Source organism: Hippoglossus hippoglossus, chromosome 8 (genome assembly GCF_009819705.1).
Source record: "Hippoglossus hippoglossus isolate fHipHip1 chromosome 8, fHipHip1.pri, whole genome shotgun sequence".
Taxonomy (NCBI): domain Eukaryota; kingdom Metazoa; phylum Chordata; class Actinopteri; order Pleuronectiformes; family Pleuronectidae; genus Hippoglossus; species Hippoglossus hippoglossus.
The window spans coordinates 13,983,128-14,005,438 of NC_047158.1; the positions used below are offsets into that span (position 1 = coordinate 13,983,128).

Sequence of the window (22,311 nt, forward strand, 5' to 3'; positions counted from 1 at the left end):
TCCTTGTTTGGTAGACACTGCATGCCCACTGTGAAGTGAAACGCTCTGAAGCTGACCAGGAAGTGGGGGATCACAAAGGGTCACCTCCCATAGGCCAGCTTTAAACTATGACCTTCTGGTCCTCATTCAAACTAATCCTCCCTCTCTCCTGACATAATGAGTAATACCAGTGCCACTCAACCAGTGCATGGACAGCATCTCTTGGCTTGATGCAGTCAAATATCGTGAGCGATTATCATCTGGAATTAATTGGACCCTTTTGTCTGACACATTTCATTCATCCCCACTTTTTAGATGAGCTAACTTTTCATGCAGAGCTAACTTATTTCAGCTTTTCACATCCTCAGGTGTACTTTTAATTTAAGGCTACATGAGCAGATATAAGTTTTGAAGGTCAAAGGGGTTCTTCGCACTTACGAGCAAGCACCAAAAAGTACATGGGTCTCAGCAGCTATGACATCACCTCACAATACTTTTGAATATGGGACTATTCTGCAGGAACCTGTTGCTCAATCGCATCTTACTTCACAGTTGGTTGTGTGACACGAGGGACTGGCTGTGCTCAGGCCTCTGCATTCCTTGCTTTGCTTTACAAAACACAGTGTCCACTGTTCACATGGGCTAAACCTCAGTGGTTTTATAGTGCACCCGCTAATATCAGCAGTGGCGGAGCCAATCAGACAGACTTTCCATTACAGTCTGTCACCTTCCTGTTTTCATGTGACCTTATACGCAAGCCTCTCTTCGCCTGTGGAAACTCTGCAACTGCTTAAAGGCTCATTCACGCTCCCCAAATCTCAACAGCATCATAAATCAGGGTGTGACTGGAGATAGAAAACAACACCAGTGTGAAGAATCCCAGAGCTCCACGAGGAGAGAGGACTTTAATACACGTTGCACTGGGTGTTGGTTCCTCGATTTAACAACTCCGTCATCCCGTTTGTGCTCCCCTCCCTCTGGCCATGGCTCCCTCAGGGCCGAGCTGGAGAGGAGAGGGGGAAAAGTCCGGCCGATGCTGGCTCTCTTCATCGTCCTCGCGGCCAGGCTATGACTTTCCTCCTCCTCCTCCTCCTCCTGCTCCTCCACAAGGCCAATCAGAACCAGCAGACCATAGGCAGATGTGTTGTGCTCATGTACTGTATGTGTTGGGTTGGGTTGTATTTATTTTATTCTCTCGATTCAGTGATTGAATGTGGCTGGATTTCGGTTTCAGTATAATAAATGAATCAAACAATGTAATTTACTGACTTCAAAAACAGCTCTGCATGTTTTGAACAAGAAAAAAATCATCATGCACAAAAACATTTACAACCTTCACATCATAAAATGTACCCGTGTACAGTTTTTTAGCTCGATGTTCAGATGACAGAAGACAGAAGAACCGTGATAAACCCTCTCACAAGCAGCCGCCATCCCCATCCTGCAGGCACGAGTACATGTTCACTCAAATGAGGGATTAAACTCGGTGTCAAAACACCACACGACGGTTTGATCTCATTAAACAACCTCGACATCCTCACTTCAGCTCATGAGACGCGGTGGATTCAGACTTGGAAATCGGAATCTATCCGCAGTGTTTATTTCAAACATAAACACTCGGTGTGACGCCTTGCATGTGATGTAGAGGCGCGTCTGGCTCGGGAAGACGCAGCTGAGCATGAGGCCATCTCCTGGCTTCCCTCTATCACACGATTTGCCTTTTGGCAGTGTTCCTCGCATGGTAAGGCCCAGCTAAATCCCTCTCCGCCCTCTCCATCTGTAACTGATTGCTCGGGATTGACAGCTCGGCGAGATGCTCAAAGAGGCAGAGAGAGTTGTACAAGTATTCATCTCGAGTGACGCGCGGCCTCGTTCACACCGCCGTCTCCAGAAAAACGTCCCGTTGGCGGAGGAAACCTCAAACTTTACGAGAGAGCGAGTCGTGCGTTTATGCGTCGAGTTCAGGAATGGGAAGAGGGCTTATGTGGGTGTTTGACCGACTTGGTGAGCATGAAATGTGAAATGGAACAAATAGAGAGGGGATGGTTAAGTAATCATCCAAGTCCCTGTTTCTGTTTTTTTTTTTTTTTCAGTATTCTTCTGCTGCAAGCCCCAGCTGTGCTCCAACCTCAGGCCAGTGCAGGAAGTGTCGGAGGGGGAGTGTGCGCGGGGCAGAGGCAGGGTGAGGTCACGGTGCTGTTGGCCCCCGGGGATGGGAGGATGGCGCGGAGGAGAGAGTGGAGACACTCGGCCCACTGTTACTGCTCAATATGTTCATTCTTAATCTAATTGTCAACCGAGCCCTTCTTCGGCGACATATGGAATATCCAAAGAGTCCCAGCACACGCAACATGTGGGGCACAACACAGTGCTGCCATTTTGGACACTTTCAAACACTGACCGCCCTCTTGTACACATGTGCACACACACACACACACACACACAAGACGTTCATAGGGAGAGTGAGTCACCCACAGACCAGTAGGCATATTTAGAGACCACTGTGCGAGTGCCTGGCCCTGCATACTTGGGATGCCTTGGGTGTGACCAGGGTGGCCCACAGTGTGTGTGTGTGTGTGTGTGTGTGTGTGTGTGTGTGTGTGTGTGTGTGTGTGTGCGTGCGTGTTATGGTCACTCCAGCTGCCTGTCATCCGCAGCCTGTCCCATTAGTTCTTGCTGAAGGAAGAAAGCCAGCCAGACAGTGACTCAAGCAGACACAACGTGTACAAACACACACACACACACACACACACACACACACACACACACACACACACACACACACACACACACACACACACACACACACACACACGCGCAGAATGGAAGGCTAATCATTGGAAAGAACTGCTGAGAGAATTTGGAATTTCCTGGTCACCAGCTGTTTTAAAGGGAAATAAAGCACTGGTCATTTTCAGACCTTTGCTGGGACACTGGTGATCTCACAAAGCCTATTGGAAAATGAAGTCAATTCTATTGTGAAACTGAAAGAGTTGGCGTTTATCTGCCTGTCGTTAGTCACAGAGATATGTGGATACAGTGGCGAGAAGTCAACACAGAGTTTCCAGTTTTTCAAGAAGTTTCCAGTCATCCGTTGGAGCAGAAACGCAAACTGCCGTGTGTCTGATGATCCTCGGGACCTGCCCTCCTCCCACAACCATGTGCGTAGTTTTTACAGACTGGAGATCTACAAACCCAACCATGACCTCAGAGAATTAAATACTCTCCTCGGAAAACCCCCACATCCCTAAAGTGGCACTTTTAGGTCGTCAGCTGCATTGTGATTGTAAGCTGTGTAGTGCGTGCGCGTGTGTGTGTGTGTGTGTGTGTGTGTGTGAACGCACCAAAAAGAGAGAGAGGAAGATATATGCAACCGTTTTCCATGCGCCCCGACTTGCTCTTCCTTTGTGTGTGTAGTCAACACAAGCTTGTACTTGCGGTGTTTACACCAAACACAAGTTATCAAACCCAATAATCTGGCATTAAATCTCGCAGGAGTCCAGCATTTTTTTTTAACAAGACTGAAGCTGAACTGAAGGCCCAGTGTAATGAGAGCCCTGCTTGTTTTTGAAACGGTAACTTTATAATGGAAAAATATAAAAACAATGCCTGTTTTCAGTTAGGTCTTTCCATACCATCCCCCCACACGAGAGAGAGCTCAATCCCAGCTGCCATGCTATATTTTCTTCTCCATGTTAAACACTTGCCTGAACCATATGGCCCAGTATGGGATTTAATGTAATTTTTCCGCTTGCACGTTGGAAACCTCAGTTTTTGGTTTGGCTAAGGCCTCATTTATAGTCATTCTCCCTTAAAACCTTGTTGCTCTAGAAGAAAAAACCTAAAAGAAAGTCTTTGTGGATGTTAAAAAATGCAAATATGTTTTTTTTTTCTTCTTTGCACAGCAATGCTTGTTGTTTTTGACCACACCCCATCTCTCTTTTGTCATGAAAGGGCGAACTTCATCACATACAGGAACTCAGCGGAACACATGTTTTGAAACACGGGGATGGGTGGAGGGGGGGGGGGGGTCTCATCTGGAATGCATAAAGCATAACAATACATCCCAAAAGCTCTCATCACGCTGGATCAAGAGGTCAGGCTGGGATGGGAGTGGGTGGGATCTGATATGTTCTGAAATCCGGCTGGAGCAGTATGGCCCTAATGCTGAAGGCCGCGCAGATTAAACTGTTCTTCATGTGGCTTTCTTCATTTACTGCATTAACTGTTTCATGGGGATTTTAGACACATCTTTCCCCATAAGTGGTAACGGCTGTTTTGTTTGCGCTCCACATTTCACAGACGTTATCCCACAATCAAACAACGTGGCCACTGCTCTAATGTATATTTTCCTCGGATTTGTCTTCAATGAAGTGTCGGTTTCTGTGGTAATGGGTCATTCTGTTTGTGCGTAGTTATGGCGGTTATCACTATTTGCACTAACTTCCTCAAATTCTTTTTCTATGTAATACAATCTTAAACGTTTTCTACATCATTTCGCCTGCTGGTATATGTTGTGTTTTGTGTGTGCTGGTCACTAGCATGGGGTACTAAAGATTGGGCGATTGGATTTCTGGTATGGGGGTAGAGCGGGTCTTCCACTACCCAGAGGATCAATGGTTTCGATGCCCGTCTCCTCCATCCTGTGTGCTGCTGATGTTTACTCGGGCAAAACACTGAACGCCAAATTGCCCCTGACGGCTTTGCAGGCAGCGTTTGTGAGTGATTTGTGTGTGTGTGAGTGATGTGTGATAGAGAAAGTGCCGCACAAAGATGAACTGTATGAATCTGTGTGTAGATATGTGAATGGCTTTTTTCTCCCGAATGTCTGAATCACATTTTATAGTAATACACCCATTAGCGGCCGAAGCATTTCACTCATAACCACAAATGTTGCCCATCCTTTAGGGACCAATCTGTACAGAATTTCCTGGCTGACAAACTTCCCAGTCCCACCAGCATGGGCAATAAATATATTATCATAATCAGTTTCAGTGTTTGGGTTGATCTTCAGGTCAGGGAAGGGCTGTCAGGGAAATCTGGCTGTGAATTTGTGGATGTTTCCAAGCGTGTGCATCGTCTTCGTGTGGGTTTTGTGGCATGTGCTTGTGCAACGCTGCGTCTAGTGCCAGAGCTTTTTCCAATATCATCCTCACCTCCTCCTTCACTCTGCCACTGAGAGGAGCTGTCAGTGGGCTCGCTGCAGATCGCGCGCGCGAGTGGCTGTTCTGGGCTGCGGTCCAGACCGATGCCGACGGATGAGCACACACAACACAGAGTCTCTGCTTCCAAGGCAGGCTTTACGGCACGGCCACAGTTTCCTCTGGCCAGGCCACTATGCAGTCACCGGGCTATCCATCACTTACTTATGTGTATCACCACATTCGCCAAAACCAATAAAGTTTCCCAAACCATGTTCGTCTACAAATACCAACGAGAAAAAAACAAAATGAGCGCTGTAGTGCAGTATTATCTTCTTTGTTTTGATGTGCTGGGGACGTGTTTTTGGTAACAACAAATTGGGTGTGCTGGTGAGGGCTACCTCAGTGAGGAGGCAGTGACAGAGAGGAGGATGAGAGGGAACCTGGAAAGCTGTCATCCTCCCTCTGCTGAGCTGAGGTGGCTCAGGAGCACAGGCAGCCACGTGCCTCAAAGTGCTCGGAGGGCTCCTTCATGCAGTCAGCCATCAGACTCCAGAACAGCTCAGCACCCGGTTCCTCCGCCCGACTGAAACACACAACAGAGCACCATTCTCAGTTAAACTGCCCCCACCACAGATATTACACAAAAACACTACACATGCACAGTGTTTTCAAAAGTTATTGGATATATTCCTATTTTAAGGCACTGAGATTCATTACTCACTGTCACATTCAGAACTTTACTCGAAAAGCAAATTGGTCTCCCTGTGTGTGCTTCACCTCAGTCACTGCTAAGTTTTTATATGCAAAACCATTCTGGGGGAAATTCCTCCCTATTTATCTTCCCTTTTAAACTGGAATCACTTAAGTCATAATCTTTATTCTCTTGAATTTTTTGAAATGTGTTGTTCCCAAAGGCCAAACTGAGTTGAGAAAGGAAGCTTTTAAGTTTTCAGGACCAAATGCACGGAGTAATTCTCAGACTGATTTTCAGCTCCACAAACTCGTAATTTCGGAGTTTAAAGCTCATGGTAAGATCTCTTGAGTCCAAATCGCCTGTGTGCAAGTACTTGTATTATTTATGTATTTAATCTATGTGTCTGTTGATTATGTTGAAACTGTGTTGCTGCTATTCTTGGGCCAGGTCTCCCTTGTGGAAGAGATCTTTAATCTCAGTGGGACTAACCTGGTTTAAAAAATATATAAATATAGTATAGTCTTACTTTTTTATTTTCTTTTTATTCTGATGCATTTGTGGAAATGTATTGCTTAGAGGCTAAAGACATTCCCTTGCACTGCTAAATTGAATTCCCTTAACTTGTGCGATCCATGATCATGTTTGTCAGCAGCCAGACTCGTAACACAAGCAGCGGGGTTGATCCAGACACAGATAAAACTAAAGCTCCTTCAGTGGGCAATCTTATGAATGATCTTATTCATGTGTTTTCTCCCTCTTGTCTTTTACATAAGACAACAACTAGTCCTGAAGCATTAATACGCTATTAATATGCAGATTCACCCTTGAGCTGTTTTATACAAAGACTCAATATTAGTCTGTTCCAAGTGTTTAACCACGTGTTAAGCCCTCCGGACGACCTCAGATGCACTCACACTCCACACACGTCTTACCTCAGAGTGTTTGCATTAGCCCGCCGTGACCTTTGACCTCCGGGTTCAGCTCCCTATATCATTTCCACGCAGCCACAATAAAACCGTGCATCACACAGTGTGCTAATAACCAGTTAGAGTCGGCTCCTTACCTGATTTATAAGAGCTACAAAGTGCTGGCAACTCTTTGGGAAAGAAAATATTTGCTGGCACACACCTTCTCGCGCATAAACTGTGAATTGGCAGCCTGCAAAGGAAGTGCTGCACTGTTCGCTGTCAAATGAACACCCATGCGCTTGCCTGGAAAAGATAGCGCCGCAGCAGGAATGAGAAAACCGCAGATAACAAGTAGAAAAGAATTGTTTGCTTTGCTCGGAGCGGTTGGGGATTTCAGCTGCAGATCTTACAGCAAGTGGATCAAATGACCACGAGTATTTATTCAGACACATTGATTGGAAGTCAAAAGTAACTAGCGTGAAGCGTGTCGGATGCAGAATAGATATTAATCCAAAGATAGCGTATCTGGGAGAACTGTGTAGAAATGCGAGCAAGGCGATCAAAATTGAATTCTTTCACAGGGTTTTATTGCTTCATTCCAACCCCCTGAGGCCCGTATCACTCTGAATCCAAGCAAGAGCTCTGAATGCTGGTCCTGCCTGTCGGGATGTGTGCGCTGATGACATCGACTTCAACACGAAGCCAGGGGCTAATGATTAGCACATGTTTAGTATCACTGGGGTGCCACAATCTGGAGTCTGTCATGCTGCATGTCTCTGATTTATTTGGTTGTTGTTGCTTCACGGGGAGGGGAACGGGCCCGTTTCTTAACGAAAAGAAACTAAGCCCATTCCCCCTCTCAAACATTTGGGTCGGCCTTATCTGATTTAGCTGGCAGCCAATGGAGATCTCCAGCTCGGTCATGGTCCGTTTTGCAGCCTTCAGAGTTCAATAAATGGGAGAGGTGAGACTGGGTGTGACCGATGCTCTAATGTGATCCTGCTTTACACTTGCGCACAGGCGGCCATGTTGTGTTGCTTTGACACACAAACACACACACACACACACAGCATGGACATTTACAATCTCTGACGTGCTCACAAATATGGCCGCGCCTTATGTTCTAATACACTGTGCACAGCTATGCATATTTACGGTCTTTGTCGATGTGTGTGAACAGCTCAGGGTGACCTCACTAAGTGTGCAATCCTTTAACCGATAGATCTGGGGGCCTCCTCTCCAGCTCCTCTTGGGCTGCGTGGTCATCTGATAGACACTAAGTGGCCAAACATAAACACTAAGAGCGGCACACTGAGGCCTCTTCGACCCGGAGGAGCGGGCGGCACAAAGGGAAGAGCCGTACACATCCTGGTAAGCAGAGAACGCACGTGCAAGAGGAAAGTCACTGTCTAAAGTTTCATAGAATGATGCAAGGGACAGGGTATTTCACAGGCCACGGCCCAAACAGGTCAAACTAACCCGTGCTGTAGTAAAAAGTATGAAGACCATATGCAGCTGTGTAGATTCATTGGCTCCCCAGATGTTACCCAGAGGTGTCCAGCGAGATGACCTGAGGTTTTCCTAGTGAGCAGGCGTTGTCAGCTCCTCCTGACGACATGTGACCAGGGCCTGACTTCAGCGCTTGAGCGTTTCCTCTTGTTTTGGCAGTGGCTTCCATAGGTGAAGGAGCACCAGGGCGTTCCATAATTCCTTCATATTCCCACAAGTGGAATTGCCTGTCCAGCTGTTTCGCTAAGACGTCCTCCAGACAGCCGAGCCAGTTGGCGCTTTGCGAAAAAAACCCAAATCTAATCCCTAATTGTCTACTCTCCTCTCCCTCAGTCCCCATGTTTGCTATTGGGGCTGGAGTCGTCCAAAAGAGTCATTGGCTACTCCTGCAGGTGGAGCCCGTGCAGTGCTGTACACCAGGGCTGGGCTTAAACTGTGGCTGACTCATTCTGTCACAGACCAGCAGTCAGTTTCACTGTTACACCTCGACTTGACTTTCGGTATGATCACTGGTTTGTGTCCAGTTAATCATTGTTTTAAATAGAGAATCACAGAGTTGGAATAAGTTGCTTTGCTACCAAAAATAAACTTTTAATGTAATCCAGAAATATTGACGTAACTGCCTATCTATTTAGAAGAATTCTACAATTCATGCCCAAACTACATAATCACTGTAATGTGTACTCTTTCCCATTAAAAACTGATTTTTTCCATAACAGTGAAATAAACATCACGCCCCTGTGGTTTCATTTTAGATCAGCTGCTTTGCTCGAGGTTCTTTCTCTTTAAGGGAAACAGAAAGTTCTTTGGTTAATAATCACAGATCCGGCAGGTCAACCTTTGTCGTATTGCCCAACTCTCGAAACAGCTCACCTGTGTCCTGGTATATGCCTCCATAAAGAGGGGTGTGACAGTTTTATATTTCAGCTGCAGCCTCGCCACAATGGCCGTGACTACAGTTACCGGGTGGTTTAGCTCCTCTCGCCTCTTCCTCTGTTTGCTTTGTAATCCTTCACCTTCAGAAGAAGACGAGCTGCGTGTTTTCATTTAACAGGCCTGGGGGTGGGGGGTGGTTTTGGATGGTTTCCAGTGCTATCAACCATGTAAAAAACGAAAAAAGATCATAACTTTTTTCCGGGTTATGGTTGAGCCATATGACAGCACAAAGTAATCAGTGAGTGAGATTGGCACTAATACGCTTTATGAGATCAAGGGAGACAAAGTAAAAACCACAGATCTGTTAGAGCATCTTCACAGCAACTGAGGATCTATCTTTAGTTTTTTTAGTTGAAAAATGCAACGAAGCTTCATTAAAAAAAGACTATGTGTGCTTGTTGTTTTTATTATATATCATTAAACATCCATCCGCTGTCTGAAGAAACCTCCACTGCTAACCCACTTATTAAATTAAATAATGAAGAAAAGGGTGGGGCACTTTGTAGCTCACTGCAGTGCAGAGGAATGAATCACAGATGCTACACGGTCATTTGATTTCAAGTTATGATCATCGTTGTTTTTCTTTGGTTGGTTTGGTTTGTCTATAAATCATCGTAAAGAAATAGGTTTGACGCTGTAATATTCTAACAGAGCAGCGCTGTGTGTGAAGCCTCTCTGAGCAAAGAGGAGATTTTAAAGACCACTGTGAAATTTATAGTCTCCACACACACACACACACACACACACACACACACACACACACACACACACACACACACACACACACACCTGCTCCATCTGGGCAGCCGGGTCTGCACTCTCACCCTGCTGCTGCTGCTGCTGCTGCTGCCTTCCTTCCCCCCCGGACCACTGCACCAATTACATCTTCCTAAGCAGCGGCCGGTCCAGCTGAGTGGTCAGCTGATTGTCAAATGCCTCTCTCTCTCTCACACACATACACACACACACACACACACACACTTTCTCTCTCTCTCTATCTGCCTCTTCCAGCTCTGCGAGGGCACACACCACTGACCCGTCCCACAGCGAGCCCGGCCAGCAGCCTCTCTCTCTCCCTCCCTCCCCCGCGTGTTTACAAACACAGACCACAGGAATCCACCTGATGAGCCAAGAACTGTTTAGCAGACGAGATAAATAACGCACACGAGCTAACGTTCTGCGACTGCAGCACCAGATCACAGTCACGTTCGGGCTGGGATGGCTTTCAAAACACCAAATGTGATGCTTGTTTTTATATTCTTTTTTTCTTGTCACTCTTGTTGTTTGCATTCTGGTGCTTGGTTTACAACGTTGTCACTTGTGAGGAAATGGCCCGAGACCACAGTGTAATGAGGGATGCAGGGCTGCGGAGGCCGGGCAGTGCCAGGCAGATCTCTTGTCACTCATCCATGAGTCTTGTGCGCGGGGAGATCCAAGCTGTTCCATCAATTTAGCATGACCGAAACATTGCACCGCGTTAACTCACCTTGGCACGGGACAAACGCTCCCTTCTCTGCACAGACGCAGGAGTAAACAGGAGGCCTGCTTCACACATGCACACACACACACACACACACACACACACACACACACACACACACACACACACACACACACACACACACACACACACACACACACACACACATACAGGCATTCTGGGCATACCTCGGGGCCTCCAGAGGGCTGGTATGTTCACATCCAAACACACACAAAATATCAGGACAGAAAAAAAATATGCCGGCCATGTGTTTTTTTTTTTGAAGCCCAATGTGCACAAGCCTGTCCAGCCAACTTCAACCATCTGGAACAAGGTAGCGTCACCCTGAACGTCCTGACAGCTACTGCTCAAATAGTTTGGATTTCAGGCGTGGCCTGCAAAGACAAATATAAACAGTTTAGTTATTTAGTTGTATTTATAAAATATAAAAAAGATTTAAAAGAAGATGCGACACATCTTTTCTGAGGCACTGTGAAGGAGAATTTGCAGAAAAACCCTGCAGGGGCTTGAAAATTAGGGAGAAAATGACGGGAAATAGGCAACGACGTTGAATATTGTGTCAATAGCTACATTCAAAGCAGAGTAAAAACATTAACAAAGCTTAATGTAGTACTTTGGCAGCAATTTATCCCATAAAAATACATCTACTACATAAGTATACTCGTTTGTACACATTAAAAACACATCTTCATCTCGTGCAAGTATACACGAACACATTAGGAACACACACACCCACAGTTAGAGTCATCATAAGACAAGATGTAAGTGAAAACACATGATATATTGTAAAATGCCATTCATGTTTTTTTCATACTTAATTCTGAATTGTTTTATTCTCTTCTAATCTCTCCATTTTAAAGCTCAGGCACAGGATGGATTATTTGTATAAATGCTATATTATTGATTGGACCCAGTTGATATAGGCAGTCTATATGGAAAGTATTGATTAGTAAGGGATTGCAGGTCTTTTTTAAACTGTTGTAAAGACACATTTTAAGAAATGTGTGGGCAAAGAATGTCTTGGCCTGAACCGAGATTCTGGGAGTATGAGTACAAATAGAAAATATCTCAGCTATAAAGTTCACTGATAAGACAAAATTCACTGTAGCACATTTGCAACATGTTCTCATTGGATTTTCACTGTTTGAGTCACGATTGTGTTGAAACAATGAAGGTTTCTCTCAGGAGTAGATGCAGAGACTCTTCGTCCATACGCCTAAATATTCCAGTTGAGGGGTTTGCACAATAATGCCATGGGATACTCCACACAATCCTGCAGACGTTTACTATAATCCAGATGATAGGCTACCTCGGGAGGGAGGGAAGAAACAGGAAAGAGAAAAAGGGAGGGGGTTTGGACGCGGGCCTCTGGTGACGTGCATTGCCTGCAGGGCGGTTTTTCTCAGGCGGAGAGAGAGAGAGAGAGAGAGAGAGACTGGGGCGTGTGAGCCACATCTGGAATAGTAGCTACAGAGGAAAAAGAGTCGCAGAGACGCAGCAGAAGCTCGGTGATACTTTCCCCCCAAACTCCTCACTTCGCGGTCCTCGCCTTTTCACGGACACAAACCTGGTGCTTTGCCTTTTTGTAAGTTGGATTGGATTGTTTGTTTTTTTTACACTTTCGCTTTTTCATTTACTTTTTTTTTTTCTTCTTCTTGTCTTCTCCTTCCACTCATAACAACAGGACCTCACCCCTGGACTTTAAATCGCCTTTGGATTTACGCACGTGAAGAAAAGTGCATGTCTGTCTTATGTGCTGTTGTTTTACTCGAGTGGTTCACTCGTCCATCGTTTTTAGGGTTTTGAGAGGCATCCCAGATTAACGCTTATAAAAAACGGCGCACGGTTGAGACGCACGCATGGCGGCACTACGCTGGAATGCGTTTTTTTTTTTTACGCAGATGGGTTGCGTTTGTTTTCCAGCAGCATGCGTTGATTAGAAGTGACCGAGCCTCTCTTCCTACAGTTGTTTCTCACTTTAAAGCTTTTTTTAAACTTAAAATGCAAACATGCTTTGCTTATATGACTATTTGTATTTAAATATCTTGAGTTTTAACGAGATAGTTCAGTGTTCAGTGAAACCAACTTGAGGATTTAGTTTCTGACTTTAAACCCTGAGCGTTTTCAGGCCATCAGGAAGAAATTAAGAGTTCCTTCTCTCCACGTTTGAATGTAAGAGGATACTTTCACATTGAGGTAAACATTGCGGTTGGGGATGTGGAGCGAGGAGTGAGGATGTGGCGCCACCTCGAGACGAGACTACGCCTTGCAGGGGTTTGGTGGGACGTTTAAATCCGTGAGGGCTGACTTCTTCTTGTCTTCTTTTTTTATTCTAGATCTACTTGAAAACTAAAAATGCTGCTCATCCTGCTCGGAGTGCTCGTCATGCACTTGATCATTCTCGTCCTCCTCATCGTGTCCACGGCAGCAAGTGTAAGTCCCACTTTTATTCTTCATTTCACTCTAAAATGCTGTAAAATGGAGACTGTAAATAGCCCACGATGAGAATGAGTGAGCACACACTTTAGCTGTTTTATTGCAACGACTATTTATTATTATTGCTGGTGGATATTATCTCTCTCAGGCTCATAGTGTGGATGCTGCCATGTATTTAAATGACTGTGTTGTTGTGTTTACCAGGCCTGGTCTGTAGGTGGGGATAATACCTCAGATCTGTGGTACAGCTGCATGACAATCAATGGAGGCTACCACTGCAAGCTGGCCAGCAATGAAGGTTTGTCGGCGTCCCTGAAAATCCGACAGTACAACAGTAATGACCGTGTTGAAATTCACGCCCCTGCATCTCCTCTGTTCCGTCCTCTCAGACTGGATCCAGGCGGTGCAGGCCCTCATGATCCTGTCCGTGCTCTTCTGCTTCTTTTCCCTCCTCGCGTTCGTCTTCCAGCTCTTCAAACTTGTGAAGGGCGGACGCTTCTTCTTCACCGCCATCTTCCAGATCTTGGCCAGTGAGTATGACTTCATCACACGCTGACCGGTCACACCCTGGAGCAGATGCGGGCGGAGGAGCAGTGAGCTCATCCAATGTTCCCTGCAAATTCCTCCACATTCCCCTCACGCCTTCCTGTCGTTCCCCTCCCTAGGTTTGTTTGTGATGTGCGCGGCGATCATCTACACCGTGATGAGTCCCGACGACAGCTCTAGCAGGCAGTTCGGCTACGCCTACGTGCTGGCCTGGGTAGCCTTCCCCCTCTCTCTCATCAGTGGCCTCATTTATATCGTCCTGAGGAAGAAAGAATGAGAGCCGGGAGCAGGGGGAGAAAAGCGGAGGGGGTGGTACGGAGACCCCTTCACCACAACACCGCACTGTGCCTACTGCCCACAGACCAGAGACTGACATCCTGACAATACAACAAAAGTGCATGTGTCACTGACAATTTGCGAACACAATAAGGAGATATTTATCGCTGCAGGTGATCTCTCTTCACCGCGTTTCAGCTTCCATTATGATTCCATCACAGGCTCCGTGAATTCCAAACAAACACCACAAACGACTCCCATGGCGACGCTGTGTCCTCGTAATGTGTTTTTCAATTTGTCGGTGACATATTGACTTTTGTTGCACGAATCCATCATGTGTGATGACGACGACGAAATCATCCTGCCTTTCTTCAGTACAAAGATGTACATAGTGTCTGTGGTTTTTAGACATATTTATAACAATTTTTACATACATTTTTGTACATATTGTTGTCAAGTTAACATTGTCGTGCTCGTTTTCGTGATGGAGCTTGTGTCTCTTCACAAATCATGCAGCTGTGCCAAAGAGATGTCGCTTCAACTGCCAGACTATCAAGCTTTTTCAAAAATCCTGTTTGTCTGTTTTGAGTTTGCTTTGAACAACGTGCCTTACTTAGAATATCTCTGTTCTTCTTGAAGGTAAATCCTCCAAAAAATTTTAAAGTAGTAATAAACACAAGAATTTTTCCCCCTGAATTATCTTTTTACTTGATATGCCAAATAAGAAATGTTTAGAATTTTGTAATCTAATTTTTTTTTTTAAATGGTGCTTTTGTATCTACTATTCTTGAAATGTATAGCCTACTTTGTGTTGCAAGTGTCATGTCCTGTGATTAATTTGCTTTGTACAAAACTGTTTCCTTTTTTTGTCAGTATTCTTCTAAATAAACCTTTTGAAATTAATTCTGCTGGAATTTTTAAATAAGTAAAGTATGTATTTACACATGTAGATTTTTACAATGAGAAATCAGGACCTATTTCTTCTTACTCTGAACTCATACTGGGTGTAGACCAGGACAAGCAAATGACACACAGGAGGGACACTGACCTGTAGGTCACACACGCCTCCTTGTAGTAGCTAAATTGTTCCACATGGTGGAGCTACGACATGCAATACCATATGCATGTGGGGAAAACATTCCCAACACCCTGTTATTCATCTGGGGAAATATTGTGATGTGGTTGAAATACCCGAACAAAACAATCCAAACAATAGTGCATTTTATTAATACTGCAATTTTCACAAACAAGAGTCACAAAGTACTTTACAGGGCAACAAAAAGTTAAACACAGAGTTGTACAGGCTCATACAACAGAAAACACACAGAAAAACAAAACAGTATACAGTATAGTAATTCAGTATTCAGGCATGATGCTGTACTCTTCTCATTCAGTTTAGTGAGATGTTATAGTGACAGAATTATCTAAAAAAATCAAGTCAATAAAAGCCTTTGAACGTATGATTTCTCTTTTACTTGTTCACAGTGCAATGCAAATGTTTCCAACAACTTCTGAGTAAAACTTCTAATATCTATATACAATTACAATTCATGACTAACTTGAAAATATGAAAAACTGAAAGTACAAAGTGCTCCTAAGCAAAGACACCAGAAAAGAAATTCTTATACAAATCAAATGTTGAACGAAGAGACATTTTCTGTCGCTGATATAATTTGGGATTTACAAATACACTGGAGCAACCATGTGCACATGTCGTAGTCCCAGCACAGATGTGAGTTCTTTGCTCTATTTTACAATCACATCATCATTAGACGTCAGGGGGATGAAGATTTGTACAACTATTTGTTTTTCCTTACAGTTTTCTATCTGCTCACCTTCAGGTCCATATATTATCCTTCATACAACATAAATCAGAAACTGGTCAGCCAGTCAATGCTCATGGGCATAGAGGAATACTTTGAGGATCCAATTCCTTATTATTCCACTAGGTGGCGATGGCAACACACTTTTCCTGCTTAGACAACTGATAACAGTACAGTGTTTTTTTTTTATTTTTTAAAGCTTTTTAGAAAATAGCTAAAACTATGTAGATTGTTATTTGACACATATGTTATAGAAAACGTGCAGCCGACTCTGTTTCCTGTTTAAAGCACATACAATACTGGGGTAACATGACACTAATCTTCTCATGCTCCCTCTCAGAAGTTGACACCACAGTGGATTATTGAAATAGGATTCTGCCTTTGATCAAAAGAACTTTATAGACTTCACACTTCCCAGCAGAAACAAAGTTTGTGGCTGCAACTGTTCAATATGCACACAACGTTTCACCAAGAGACAACTGCTTAACTATACGACATCCAACCTAACCCAGAATAAACCTGCACGATTCTGTTTATCAGTGATAAAAAATACCAGATATCAGATTTAACATCCTCTGTGTTTGCATGCAAAATCTGACCTGTGTTTGAATGCATTAATAAGAACTGAAAAAATTGAAATTATTATCAGTAAAATGTTTTATCTGCAAACTAACTTATCATAGTGCACATTAAAACCCAGCAGTCTCCTTATGAAACCAAATTAACATTTTCTAGATTCAAATTTTGAACGAACTAATAATTATCAGTCCCCTTAATTTTTTTAAATCAAAATACATCAATTATTCCCTGAGAAATCAACAAAAATGTTAAAGGATGTGATGATGATATGATAAATAATTCCTGGATCCTCCCCCTGATCTGGATCCGCACCAGCATTTAATGGGTTCCTCCCTGACACATTCTGCATCCTTCCGCCAAACGTCATGGAAATCGGTGCTGTAGTTTTTGCATAATCCTGCTGACTAACAGAACAAACGCTGACGAAAACATAACCTCCAAAGCGGAAGTACGAACAGATGGTGAACTTTAACAGTTGAGTTATTGCTGCTTCACTTTAATTTTCTCTCAAAGCTTCCTGTCAGTTCCATGGTGCCCTTACATGACATAAATCACAGCATCTCCAGGCTCATGTAGCCATGAAAGATAAACAGACGCCAAGGTACAAGTACCATTAGTTCACAGGCAACCCGGAGCCATCTCGGCAAACACGTGTATACCGTACGCTCACATGCACCAATCCAGCATGTTTAGAGGCACACACACAAACATGGATCACATCCTGTGCACAACCTATTTGCATTTTGTGCAGCAGCTGAGTTTTCAGCCGCAGGATTAAAATCTCATTCTCAGGTTCAGTGGTTAAAAGAGCTTTTCCTCTCATCAGGCCTAACACAAAAGAGAAAACAGTTAATGCTGCAGTGGTAAAAGTCCCTGGGCATACCGATAACATATTGGGGGTGTCAAGAAAACTCTGGAGGCCTATAATGGCCTCACAGCTCCATTTCAAACGTAGTTAACCTTAAGGGTTATTTATCACTGGGAGGGTCACTGGGGGCCGCTAGTATTTACTGCAGGACATGCTGGATGGGGGAGAGGGGACTGGGAGGAGGCCACCCTCATCTCCATCCACTGGGCACTTCCTTCGCTGGCTGCATACACATGCATCAACACTGTTGATAAGTTGATGAAGATCAGGATTTTTTCACTGACATGTTCGTCTCTCCTCAGCGTGAAACTGCTACGACACAGCAGCTAAAAACATTTAGTGCAGTGATTTCTTGGAGAACACATGAGGATGATTTCCATGAGCCTGTGGTTGGGAATTTTTCTGGAGAGGCAGTAATGGTCGCGAGGCGGCACACACACAATGGGCTGTAGCCAGCTGATGGCTCTGTGAATGGGGCGAGTGAGGACTTCAGAGGGAGCTGCAGCCCTCCTCTCTTCTTTCTCTTTAGATTTGTTGCTTTTTTATGCGGGGTGTCTGTCTCCCGGAACAAACCCCGGAGCCTTCAGATGTGGCTAAATGAGAGAGAAAATGGCCGAGCCCAGTTTATTCAAAGCTGATTTCATCACGCCCATAAATCTCGGAGAAATCAAAGCCCATCTCATGCCCACCCCTCTCCCCGGCCTTTGTCTTGCTAATACACATTAGAGTGTGGCTGGCTGCCCACTTTGACAGCAGCCGGGACAGGATCTGGGCAAAGCTGCAGATGTGGAACCTGGAGGCACCTTTGACCCGTGACTCCTGCCGTTAAATCCTGCCACTAGCATCCTCCTCAGACCCCCGCTATGCGCAGGAATCTCCCAGCACGATTTCCTGCCTAAAACTCCCAGGAGACACGAAAACATACATGAAGAATGGCAATAATAGTTTTTTTTTTTTTGCCACTTCATATTGATACATTTTCTGAATCCTACACACAAGTGCTTAAAAGCTTATGGCTGCACATATGTATCCGCACACCCACACACATATACACACAACTATCCTGTTAACACACCAGAACACAAAGGCATTCTCTCCAGATTATGAGCGTGAATAAATCCCACAAACACTACATCACCCATCAACTCATACTTTTTATAGTGTACTTTTACAAAAAAGGGCAGAGCACAGATGTGAAACATTTTCCTACAGCAGTGAGCTGTCAGAAGCAACCAAGCCAGAAGTATTGAAGCTGTATATGCATGTGGACCAGGGAAAACAAAAAATAAAGAAAAGATTTTTTTTCTCGGCGAAGTGGTATGATTACATTTTTTTTTAAAAGGCACCGCAATTTGTATCAACTGATCCCAAGTTTCCCCCGAATAATATGTGATTCAAAACAAGCTCGTGTAACTTGAGACTTAATTAAAACAGTTTGGCGTTAATAATTTATTGCCGGCAGCGGGATTCAACCAGTCATAATCATTGAGCAAGAAGAGCGGTTGTTGCATGGAGGGAAAAAAATAAATAAATTATTCACTGCTATTTTAATGCACATTTCATCAGGTTCCATAAATATCAGTTTGAACATTTGGTGCCTCAATATGGTGTTTCCCTCCATATCCCCTATGTGCCTTTTCTTCTCTCTCTCACACACACACACATACACGCACACACACGTTTGTACAGCTGTCTTAGTGAGGACACTCATTGGCATTATGCATTCCCCTGCCCCTTACCCTAACCCTAACCATCCAAACTAAATGCCTAACCCTAACCCTTAACCTAACCTAAACCTAATTCTAACCCTAAAACCAAGTCTTAACCCCCAAACAATCCATTAAAGGGGGGCCACAAAATGAGGTCCTCACTTTACCAAAATGTCCTCACTCCGTAGGTTGTAGACTCAAACTGGTCCTCACAAAGATAGGTGTACAAGAGCACACACACACACACACACACACATCTCATATGCACGGTGAAGACACTCAAACACTTGTGTGGCCACTAGCCAGCAACAAAGACCTTCTAATCCAGTGCCGGTGGCTAACAAGGGTTTCTATACTGGTGTGATGAGGCTACTGAGGCAAACATTTTTCCTTTAATTATACAACAGTGAGTCGGAGAATGTCTTGCCGCGCTTCTCTGGTGTTTCAGGCCCGAGCAGAGCCTCCGCCAAATTAGAGAGCGGTGTGACAGTGCCGGGATGCATCACTGTGGGGAAACACGGAGCCGCGGTTGCACGGCTGCTGATCCATTTATGGGCTTCAAACAGGCTTTCCCACATTTTGAGATGGCGATGGAAATATGCAGATAATTTGAGAGAGCCTGTGAGAACTTGCAGGATAATTACACATAAAGTGGCAGAAAAATGATTTGAAAACATGGTTGAGGTTCTGTCTCCACACGCGAATGAAGTTTCAATCTCAATCAAAAAGGAAGATATCAAACGTATTTGCGGATATGAAAATGACACGAGTCTCTTATTAGACACAAGGAAACTGGTCAGAGTACAGAAAGAAATCAGAATCAATCATTTCATATAAATTCAACCAAAACTGATTTAACACTTTTCAATTTAATTCCAAATATCACACAGTTCAAACAATGGCATCTTGTGAATATTTACAAAATAATGTTTTGGAACCTTTGTTAATTTTCCCTGACATAGACACATACATTTATATCCATCCAATTGCCTCGTCCGCGATATCTACTGGCAGATCAAATGAAGGATGGCGGTCGTGGCCTAATCGGGGGGGTCAAATTGAGGTAGCAGTGTTATTTCAACCTCCCTGACCCTGGCCAGTGGCCCCCGGTCTCCCCGGTGGATTTCAGAGTGGACGGGGAGTTGAAACTAGCCAAGCTGGGAGTGTTTGGAGTGGGTGTCTTTGTTTGTCTTCCCGGCCTGGATGCCCCTCACCAGTGACTGATGATCAGAGGCTCCGCTGCCTGCTGGAGTCTGGAATAAGGAAAGCTAGAATTACACCTTCAGCAAACACTCCGCTCACAGAAGTTTAAAAAAAGAAAGGTGGATGAGATTGATGCCCGCACCCGATCTAAGTTTCACAGGGCTACAGGTACAGGTATGCAGGTACCAGACATTTGCTCAAAGAGAAGTGAAATCCAACCAATAACTTGCATCCTCTGCCTGGGTGCCTGGACTTGTTTGTCATCACCTGAAAAATTGGCTGAGATTTAAAATACATTGCTGCAAGAAAACAGTAAAAGAAAATGTGCTTGTTGTTGCTATAGCTGCAAATGAATTTGTTGCCATATCCACCCACAGTGTTAAGACCACCCCATGAGCTACGAGCTCTGTTCCTGTCTATTCCAGCTGCTTCTTTGTGTTCGTATCCACTCTTAAAGAAGAAAGTTTATCTTATCTTTTGCCGAATCTTATCTTATTATTTCACTCTCCTTTTGACCTAAATACAACTTTATTGCTTATGACATCCACAGTGGCGAAGAGATTACTTCCTAACTGCAAATTCAAGTCTGGGAATGTATGAGTAAGAATTCCCAATTAGGGCTTTAAAGAGTGTTGATGTGATAGAAACTGAACAATGTAAGCAGCGTGAGGGCCAGAAATGCTGTTTAAAGCCAACTGCGTAAACACCAGGGAACTCAAATCTAAATCTTGTTATTCCATCGTTAACCCTGTCACTGACAATGTTTAGACAAAAAAGGTGGAGTGAAGAGAGAGAAATCTCTGCTTAGGGTATAGATCCCAGGTTCAGACGGGGTTAATAGGTCCCCCCCCCAAACGTCTGCGTAGTGCAAATATTGACGGTGACTCTGTCGTCTCATCTGATGGACCTGCTCCATGTCTGATCGCTCCTCTGGTCACATTACCTAAAGACTCAAGAGGCCAGAGAGCAGCTCTGTGATCGCTTTACTTTTACCCTGAGCAAATCCAGACCAGTCTCGATATACTAAGACCTGCGTCGCTAATGATTACCCTGACTGCCCACAGCACAGATAGGAGTATTAGAAGAGAGTGAGGCGAGACTCAGATCTGCTCTGTACAATATAAAAACAATGTGGATGCCTATCAAGTTACTTTGATTTCAATGAGAAATTTGTAACGCTATCTTCCACAATTAAATATTTTCAATATATAATTATATTACCATGTCTTAGGAGGGATATTATTTAATCATCTGAATCATTCAGGTCATTTTATTACTGGCTAACACGTCTAATTTTAAACAGTTGAGTGAGTTAACATGAAATATTAGAGCTAAACAATGATATCTGCGACTGTATTGTGTAACTCAATCAGTCTCAAATTTCACTTGACAATTAAAATGTGTGTCTGTGGAGTAAATTGAAAGTTGAGGAAGTTACTGTTCCACCGCTCATCTGAAGCTCTGCGGAAACATGATTCTCCCCCGGAGAAGCATTTTTCCTGCTTCCTCGGAACACAACACTTTTTTTTATTATGATGCGACTCTGTCAAAATAACAGTTAAGTGAGACAAGCCATGTTAATTCGGATGTGCCTGCAAGTGCCTCTTGTCCAATTCCTCGTTGATGGTGTCAGGCAGGGAAACTGCCCCAGGCCCACACGGGGCTGTGAACCCTGTAAATGTGTTTTGGAAAAGTCTGAACTGGTGAGTGAATTGCAGTTGAGCAAGAAAACACTTAAGACACTTCTCCCAAAACACAGGCGCACCCTCTGCACAGCTGGCATTAACCTCATCTGCCTGGTACACCGCTGGCTACTCACACATACTAACTTCCTTGTTTATCAAAAATACGGAAATAGAAGGGACCAAAATGATATGGATCGAATGTGTATTATCTAAAATATACTGTAAACAAAACCGTGCTAAGCTCGAGTGATCATTTTTCGAAGGTGTAGAATCGCGGATCCTTCTTATGTCTTTTGAAGCCTCAAGTGGCATCAGCTAACAATGGCGATCATTAGCCGTATCATGACGAGCATCTACTAATGAGCCAGTTAACCTCTCAACCTGCAGACCCAGGCTCTGATTGGCCAGTGAAGTCAAGCGTGGGGCCTTGTGTCTCCTCCATCACATCGGATTCCTGCAGACAATCATCTATGTCTGCGTTTAGGTCAAACATATATATACTTCCATGCATGGCA

The 22,311-nt window shown here is 44.2% G+C and overlaps 1 protein-coding gene across 1 annotated transcript; it reads left to right on the forward strand.

Annotated features, from left to right (window-relative positions):
- Positions 1 to 12,097: 12,097 nt before the first annotated feature.
- pmp22a (peripheral myelin protein 22a) lies at positions 12,098 to 14,832 on the forward strand. The gene is made up of 5 exons (XM_034593669.1): positions 12,098 to 12,256; positions 13,008 to 13,104; positions 13,312 to 13,405; positions 13,497 to 13,637; positions 13,773 to 14,832. Exons 2-5 carry the CDS (start codon positions 13,027 to 13,029, stop codon positions 13,928 to 13,930), a joined length of 471 nt encoding a protein of 156 aa, XP_034449560.1. The 5' UTR covers positions 12,098 to 12,256; positions 13,008 to 13,026; the 3' UTR covers positions 13,931 to 14,832.
- The last annotated feature ends 7,479 nt before the right edge of the window (positions 14,833 to 22,311 follow it).

Bases quoted from the DNA above. Each gene is read 5' to 3' on its own strand.
- pmp22a (XM_034593669.1), top strand. From the start codon at position 13,027: ATGCTGCTCATCCTGCTCGGAGTGCTCGTCATGCACTTGATCATTCTC. The intron at 13,105-13,311 runs GTAAGTCCCACT...TGTGTTTACCAG, and splicing joins TCGTGTCCACGGCAGCAAGT to GCCTGGTCTGTAGGTGGGGA. The intron at 13,638-13,772 runs GTGAGTATGACT...TCCCCTCCCTAG, and splicing joins CATCTTCCAGATCTTGGCCA to GTTTGTTTGTGATGTGCGCG.